The sequence below is a fragment of the Hoplias malabaricus genome, chromosome 16 (genome assembly GCF_029633855.1).
Source record: "Hoplias malabaricus isolate fHopMal1 chromosome 16, fHopMal1.hap1, whole genome shotgun sequence".
Taxonomy (NCBI): Eukaryota; Metazoa; Chordata; class Actinopteri; order Characiformes; family Erythrinidae; genus Hoplias; species Hoplias malabaricus.
Window position 1 is genome coordinate 1,366,577 of NC_089815.1, and position 9,394 is coordinate 1,375,970.

Genomic DNA, 9,394 nt, shown 5'->3' on the forward strand with positions numbered 1-9,394 from the left:
AGATAATGGATGGATGGAAAATACCCAGATATAAGATGTTACCTAGGTGTGTTAAGTCAGGACTCGCACATCTTATACATCATACACACACACACACACACACACACAAATATATACACACCGCTCAATTCACTTTAATTTAGTCATTACCCATGAGCCTTCGCTCCAGACACCACTCTGTTTTCTCATGCATTAAACATGATGTGGTTCCCTAGGCCCTGTCTGTACCGCCTGCACCTGAAGGGCCATGTGTGTGTGTGTGTGTGTGTGTGTGTGTGTGTTGTCATGCTTCTTTTAAACGATGAACATCCACCTTGCAACATTTAACACAAACACCATGAAGAACGGGAATGACTTACGACAACGTGCAGCGTGTGGACTGTCTCCGGAGTGAGCTGCCTGGCTTGGGGAGTGTGTGTGTGTGTTTGTGTGTATTTGTCCTACTTACTATTTACAGTGTCTCTGGAACTCCTGGTCACCTACGCATTTGTGTTATGCCTCAGAGAATAAAAGAAAAACCTTGGAGAATCTGTGGAAGTATTTACAAGGTTCTGTCCGTCAAAACACACACACACACAGAGAGAGAGAGAGAATTATTGTCTCTCAGCAGAAATGAACAAATCAACAACACACCAGAGACAAATCATGATGAGATGTACCTTTATACACTCACTGGCCACTTTATCAGAAACACCCCCCTCTACTGACACTCACTGGCCACTTTATCAGAAACACCCCCCTCTACTGACACTCACTGGCCACTTTATCAGAAACACCCCCCTCTACTGACACTCCCTGGCCACTTTATCAGAAACACCCCCCTTCTACTGACACTCCCTGGCCACTTTATCAGAAACACCCCCCTTCTACTGACACTCCCTGGCCACTTTATCAGAAACACCCCTAGGTTTTAAGCCTGGTTTTTGGTTCTGGGTTGCCAAATATCTTCATGAACTTACATGACTACATTTAGTACACATTTTACAAGTGAAGGTTATATTTAGTACACACTGTAGTCACAAGTAGCAGTTCAGGGCTCTATTATTTTGCGAGCAGCTGATTGGCTGATGCTGAGTCCCCCCCCGCTGCGAGTAAACTTGAACTCCTCAGACCCCCGCCGCCCATGAGTAGCTCCCGCTCTCCTGTCCTTCTGCTGGACACCTGGTCTGGCCATCGATCAGAGGAACGACCTGATGCCAATCCTTCCTTTCAGCTAATGGGCTTAGTCTGCTTTGTGCAAGCTCATCAAATTACAGAGCGGAGGGCCGTGTGCGAGGGGCGGCCAGGAGGGGTCCTGCTGCCTTACTGGCTGCAGTCTTTGTGAAGGAGGAGAGATAGGCATCTGCTCTGGGTCTGTATGTGTGTGTGTGTGTGTGTATATGTATATATACCAGGAATATATCACAGAGTGGGGACCAAAACCAGTTCACAGACTCACACTGTGAGGATTTATCTCTTTGTAGGGACGATGGTGTGTTTCACGAGGTGAAGGTGTGTTTTAAGGTTGGGTTAAGTTCAGAGTAGTTCTGATGGACAAGTTAATGCTAAGTCTCCACAGAATGAATGGAACTCTATGTAATGTCCCCACATTTCACGGATACAAGCTTGTGTGTGTGTGTGTGTGTGTGTGTATGTGTGTGCTGCTCCCTTCGTCTTCCGAGGACTCAGCTCGAGGCGGTCCTAGTGCTGCGTGATCGATATCGACCCTGGTTCATCGAGCAAACACTAAATGGGTGTAGGTTCTGGTTTCAGATTCGGAGGAGGGGGCTCAAAAGTATGAAAAATAAAAGCTGAAAGAGAGCGGTGTTAAATAATTCTTAGAGAGACGTAGCTATAAGCCGGAGTTTACCAGGTGCCCATCAAAATAAAGCTCTGTATGTGCTCTTTAACACAATGTGGACACTAGCATTTAGCTGCAGTGCTAACCTTTTGTGGACACCATTAATAAAGACACACCCTCCTCCGCTAAGCTTCACGTGTCGTGGATGGAGAAGCTGAACTGTGAGACTCTCTGGAGCAGCTGCACATGACTCAAAGACCGCCATTAACAGATGTTAATGTGGCTGTATACCATCAAATTCTCCAAAAGCTAACGTAGGACCTCCTCAGGAGAGGAGGCATTGAGTGTAATCTCATGTAGCCTCATGTGCAGCTGCCCCAGAAGAGATTAAGGTCGTCTCACTCAGTTCTAAGTGTGAGCTCCAGGGTTGTAAAGCTCCCCCAGGACTGCACGGTGGAGCAGTGGAACTGTGTTCTCTGGAGAGATTAATCTCCATCCAGGAACTTACAGACGAGTTGGGGTGGTGCTTGCGATCCAGAACTAATCATTCAGCACCAGCGCCTGAACGTACGACTGCGCTCATGGCCCGGTGCCATGTTCACAAATAGCAGCGAGGCTAGAACAGTCCTCAGACAGCAGTGTGGTCCGAACTGTGTGTTGTGTAACATACTTCCAGCCTCTGGGTTTTGGACAAAAGGCGGAGAGTGGACCTGCAGTGCTCAGTGATCTCCTAGTGAAGTGGGAGAGGCTGTTAAACTGGGTTTCAAAGCCCCCCCCCACGGCCCCAAGCCTGAACCGCGTTTACGCACACGGAGGTGAGATGAATGCAGCTCTTTAAACGTGAAGTGTTCTCAAGCACACGCTCGTCCTTTCAGCGTGAGAAGCACACATTGTCCTACTACTTCTACTGAGAGCGCCATCATCCTTTACACACTCCACTGTGTCATACACACGGATGACTTCAGACAGGAGACCACCGGGGCACCAACGATCCACACTCACTTTCACTCTTACACACTTCATTCAGCCTCGACTGCACCGACAGCGCTTTAAAGCAACACTAGGTAGAATTTTCCCCTTAAAATTACAGTTTCAAAATCACTGTGATGTTCCACTGAGCTGCAACAGAGAGAATACAGCCTCTGTCTTTGCTAAACAGGGTTCAGCACTGCAGAAACTGTACTATGTAACTGTTGGAGGAAGATAATTCAGCAGACATGCCCACACTAGTACTATGAGCAGAGACTTGGGGAGAGGAGAAGCTCTTCCACGTACTCAACCACCCAGAGAGCGAGGCCCGTTCTGTTTGGCAATGGAAAGCTACATAGTTCCTACTCTACTGTTTGGTTTTTCGCTCCCACAGCTTCCCCCCTGAAATGTATTGGGTGTCGTCTCTAAGGGGAACAGTGGGATTTGGAAACCACAACAACGGCGGCGGCAACGTTAAGCGGTGTTTACTCATGGTGTATCTGCGTGTTGTTGTTGTTTGAGACTGAACACAGCTCCGTCATCAGTTCAGACAGATCAGTAGAGTTTGTTCCTTCCTTGTTGCAGCGCCCAGCTCTCGCTGGATTCTTTCGTCGGCCACCGATCCAAGGAGCGTTTGAACCTCTTCAAAAGACCACGGCGTCATTTTACGAGCTGCCGTCGTGAGTCGGATAAAAACAAACGTGATCTCTGCTGCAGCTGGAGATTTTACAGATGGAGAGTTGGTGCTGGTCGTCTGCGTTGCGTGGCGTAGAGTGACGACTCTCTCTGGACGATCAGCGCTCTGCAAGGTTTACACGCCACGGTTTAGTCCCTACTCGACTCGCTCTGAACCACGAGAGAACAGCCACTAAACAAGAACCCGCTTCCAGAACCAGGACCTGATTCACCTGGTGGAGGAGGAGAGAGCCGAGTCGAGTAGGAGCCATTTAGTGGAACATCGCCATAGGACTCCCAGACTGAGGCACTGAACTCATGAACACCAGATGATCAGGCCAACACTTGGCTCACTGCACCACCTGATTAACCCCATAATGTTTACCTTTGGGAGTTTGTGGACGTTTGACTCATTCCAAATGTCTTCTGTAAGATGTTAAATTGGACGTTTCTTGTTTCTTCATATTTGAGCTAAATTTCTAAACTTGTATAGAGTGGGGTTTTTGACATTAACATTTTAAAATTAATAGCTAAACTCATTAAAATAAATCATCTCCAACACAGTTCCCTGGTTCCACTGGTTGATGAAGGGAGAGAAAAATAAATATCAAAACGAAATGAATCACCAACACAACACAAACAAATCAGAGCTTTGAACGTGTGAGCGTTCTCACACCCGTTGGACCACACTCTTATTATTAATTCCCTATTACCGTAGCTACGTTAGCAAAACAGTGGCCCAGACGATCCCTCCCCGTTGTCACGTCCTGATGATGACGGGTCTGAAAACCTGGGCTAATGAGATCCGGAGCCTAATGGCAGTAAAAGCCCAGAGAAGCACTTCCCCAGCAGCCTCGGTTCAGTGTGTTATCTGATGTATCACCAGGGTGTTATCTGGATTTGTCTGCTCGGCACTCTGAAGCCATCCGCTCCGCTAAATTAGCTCCATTAGCTAAATGCAACATGGAGGTCAAAGTGGCCCTTCTGCATTACTCTTCTGGAACGGGGCTGATCTGGGATCAGCAGGGAGGATGGCGTCGAGGGAAGGGCCCCGAACCGTAGATCAGAAAAGGCAGGTCTAGTAAACACAGGATGTAGTTATGACCTAAAGTAGCGTCAAATTTAACAGGTCAGACAAGTTTCAGCCCTCTCGTATCCGTAGGCCATCCTCTCATATTCCTTTTCCCGACTTTGTCTGCGACGTTTAAGACTAGACTGACAAATATATCTTGAGAGTCACTTCATTTTTCCCTCATTGTAACTCACTCGCTCACATTCAGCAGGGTGAAGATCCTCCACAAGGGGGTGCTATAAGAATCTCATTTTGACATGCTGACACTGTGTTAGAGAACATAACAGGCCCCAACCAAACCGTTCAACATAACTCAGACCCATTTATTTGTTTATTCCAGTGCATAAACGAAGAAAGCAGAGTTCTGTTTCCTTAAAGCGTCTCTTTGGTTCTACACTAGGACTACAATGTAGCTAATGTAGCTAACAAATAACAGAAGTGTATACCTCGCTAATTTGCATCATCATCCCACGCTCACCTCATTGTGTGGAGTAATACGTTGCTGATTCGTAATCGTGTGTTTACACTGAAAGCAGTGAGATCGGGTCGACTACTCACTCACTCACATTCAGCAGTGTGAAGATCCTCCACAAGGGGGTGCCGTAGGAGCTCATATCATTTGCCAAAACAAGTGGCATGTTGGATGATTAGCTATGGATCACAAACACCACCCGAACGCACCCCAGAAATACATAGAGAACACAGTTCCACTGCTCCACTGCCCAGTGCTGGAGGTTTTATACCCCTCCAGCCCACTCTTGGCACTGAAGGCTAATGTGGAGCTGATCCAGAGAGTGTTGCAGTGTCAGCCACATCCCAAGGCCTAAGACACATTGCCGGACTCTGTGATGATGATTAAGGCTTGCTATTTATTTCCATTAAATGTTAGACACATTAGCCTCGTAGCTACAGATTAGCCTCAGAGATCAAACCCGAGTCAGAGCGGGCGGCCCTCAACAGCAGCGGAGAAGTGCTGCTATTATATGGTCTTTGGTTCATGAAAAGAACAGAACTATTTTCCTAATGGTCTGTACGTGGGACTCCCCTGGGAATAAAGGGCAATAAAAGGGAGGAGTCACTGCACAGAAAGCTCAGTTTTAGGAAGGAAAGGCTGCTGAATTATTCAAGCGTCGCTGGTCATTCGGGAGTCTTTTTAGTGCAGAGTAACCCAGAAAAGAGGACGAGCTCCGGAAGACGTCACTCGCTGCGTCTCAGCACCAGGCTCATTATAAATAAACACAGTTCAGTTCGGCACTGTGCTGAGTGCAGTTTAGCCACTAATCCCCACCGAGCGGTCATCCAGGAGCTGCTCCGCTGACCGGGAACATTTCCACAGCTGTCAGAGGAAGTGTTTTCGTAAATTACAACAGGTTTATAATTGATATAATGCTTTATACAGGGCACAGTGTAACGAAGATCCCACCCTTCACAGGGTGACACACACACACACTTATGGACACTTTTAAATCTCCAATTCACCTACCAACATGTGTTTTCTGGAGCGTGGGAGCACCCGGAGGAAGCCCACGCAGACACAGAGAGAACACACCACACTCCTCACAGACAGTCACCCGGAGGAAGCCCACGCAGACACAGAGAGAACACAGCACACTGCTCACAGACAGTCACCCGGAGGAAGCCCACGCAGACACAGAAAGAACACAGCACACTGCTCACAGACAGTCACCCGGAGGAAACCCACGCAGACACAGAGAGAACACACCACACTCCTCACAGACAGTCACCCGGAGGAAGCCCACGCAGACACAGAAAGAACACAGCACACTGCTCACAGACAGTCACCCGGAGGAAACCCACGCAGACAGAGAGAACACACCACACTCCTCACAGACAGTCACCCGGAGGAAACCCACGCAGACACAGGGAGAACACACCACACTCCTCACAGACAGTCACCCGGAGGAAACCCACGCAGACACAGGGAGAACACACCACACTCCTCACAGACAGTCACCCGGAGGAAACCCACGCAGACACAGAGAGAACACACCACACTCCTCACAGACAGTCACCCGGAGGAAACCCACGCAGACACAGAGAGAACACACCACACTCCTCACAGACAGTCACCCGGAGGAAACCCACGCAGACACAGAGAGAACACACCACACTCCTCACAGACAGTTACCCGGAGCGGGATTCGAACCCACAACCTCCAGGACCCTGGAGCTGTGTGACACAAACACACAATATTAGGGTATTCACACCCTTAAATAAAATTTTAAAAAGCTGTGAATACCTCATCAGTAGTTACTATAGTGTTGCATGTGTTAATAAATAATTACACAGTTATAACACACTTCAAAAACAGAATTAAAAACTAGGTGAAGGCCAAACTCCAGATGAATGTGTGAAGAAGTGAACGGGGTGAAGGAGTGAGGAAGTTTATTTGTTCTTGCTGAGAGTTCTCTGCTTCTCAGCGTGTTCCACGATCTTCTCCTCCACGTAAAGTCCTTTACGCTTTCGGACGGCGTTCATGTACTTCAGCGCCTGATTGGCCGAATCCGCCTTTTCCCCGAAGTGCAGGTACTCCTCCTCCGTGGTGGGGACCCAGAACGGATCGCTGGAGATCACCTGAGAGAGACAAACACAAGGATGCGGGGTTAGAGGACAGTCAGGGATCCGGATTCAGGGCTGAGAGGAAGTAGGAATAGTTATTAAAAAAAATAATTTAATTTAATTAATTAACTAAGCTGGACAAATCACACGTTAAAACCCAAGAGCGTTTTAGATAATTAACACTAAACCTACACCTGCCCCTAACCTTAACCTTCATCTCAGTCACCAAAAGAACATCATTTCACTCTTAGTTTTTCACCCCAAAATATCCTCACGACAACAAAATGTGAAACTCCCCTCTAGAGCCGTCTGATACGAGCGCGAATCAATATCACGATTAACTGAACATTTTCCCCTGACTGTGATTAATGGAGGACTCTTTTCTCGTTGTGTAACGCCCCACAGTTCCCTGTCGAGGCTCGTGCTGTAAACACACTCCAGTGTTAAAGGTGGGGTGTGTGTCTCTGATGCGGCCGGGAGCTCCGTCTCTGCGTCTGAGCCGTGCTCTGTTCGTATACGGTGTGTGATTGTGTTCAGTGTGAAACAGAGCGGGGGATTCACTTCGGTCTGAAACTGGTTTTTCTCAGTGTTTACATTTGACTTCTTTATGTTCGGTGTCTTCACTAAAGTCAGAACACGTCCAAACCACAGACGCAGCGTTTCTCTTTGGTACGAGCCGCTCCAGTCGCTCGGTCCGCCTCCGTGTTTAGGTTCTCCTCCCTGAGGCTGATTGGTGCGGTGGTGTGGTTTTAAAGGGACATTGATAAAGGTGAGATTACATAGATTAGAAGTTCTTAATATGAATTTAAATTAACTTGATTAATTTGATCCATCCCTACACCATTTAGGCCCACACACACACACACACACAGGTGTAGAGCTAGTAAGACAGCAGTCAAAATGAAATGTGTATAATTTATCACTCAGTCTCTGAGTGTCTCTACTTCTGAATAAAGAAAACCAGGCTGATAGAACACTCATTATAGACACTCTCTCTCTCTCTCTTACACACACACACACACACACACATAGCAGGTGCTTATAATTTGACGCAATAATTGCAGATACACACACACACACACACACTCAATGACCTCATATTCTAACAATAGTCCTGGGGTACAATTACTGTACCAGTGCACTGAAGGCCCTGCACCTGTTCTCCAGGAGGCCCCTGAGCTCCAGGACAGATGGTCACCAACGGCCCAAACACAGCCTCGAACAAAAAGAATTAACGACCCGCTCTGTGCCTGGAGAACGGAAACACACCTGAAAACACACACTCACAGTGCGGATCTAACTGGAACACACAGCATTTATTCATTCATTCATTTATTCATTCATTCATTCATCTTCTATAAGCACTTCATCCTGATCAGGGTCACAGTGCGTCCAAAGCCCACCCAGGGTCACTGTGTGCAATCACTCACACCTGTGGACAGTTTCACACAATCACTCAGTCACTCACACACTCACCCAGTCACTCACACACTCACACCTGTGGACAGTTTCAGTCACTCACTCAGTCACACACACCTGTGGACAGTTTCACACACTCACTCAGTCACTCACACACTCACACCTGTGGACAGTTTCACACACTCACACCTGTGGACAGTTTCCCACACTCACCCAGTCACACCTGTGGACAGTTTCAGTCACTCACTCAGTAACTCACACCTGTGGACAGTTTCACACACTCACGCCTGTGGACAGCTTCACACACTCACTCAGTCACTCACACACTCACACCTGTGGACAGTTTCCCACACTCACCCAGTCACTCACACACTCACCCAGTCACACCTGTGGACAGTTTCAGTCACTCACTCAGTCACACACACCTGTGGACAGTTTCACACACTCACTCAGTCACTCACACACTCACACCTGTGGACAGTTTCACACACTCACCCAGTCACTCACACACTCACACCTGTGGACAGTTTCACACACTCACCCAGTCACTCACACACTCACACCTGTGGACAGTTTCACACACTCACTCAGTCACTCACACACTCACACCTGTGGACAGTTTCACACACTCACTCAGTCACTCACACACTCACACCTGTGGACAGTTTGCCACACTTACCCAGTCACTCACACACTCACACATGTGGACAGTTTCACACACTCACTCAGTCACTCACACACACCTGTGGACAGTTTCACACACTCACTCAGTCACTCACATACTCACACCTGTGGACAGTTTCACACACTCACTCAGTCACTCACACACTCACCCAGTCACTCACACACTCACACCTGTGGACAGTTTCAGTCACTCACTCAGTCACACACACCTGTGG

General features: G+C 47.9%; 1 protein-coding gene across 1 annotated transcript in view; it reads right to left on the minus strand.

Annotated features, from left to right (window-relative positions):
- Positions 1-6,567: 6,567 nt before the first annotated feature.
- Positions 6,568-9,394, minus strand: part of efl1 (elongation factor like GTPase 1) — a 62,952-nt gene continuing 60,125 nt past the window's right edge. The window contains exon 21 of the mRNA XM_066647499.1: positions 6,568-7,091. Coding sequence (XP_066503596.1) covers positions 6,903-7,091 — 189 coding nt within the window. The 3' untranslated portion in view covers positions 6,568-6,902. The remainder of the gene's footprint in view (positions 7,092-9,394) is intronic.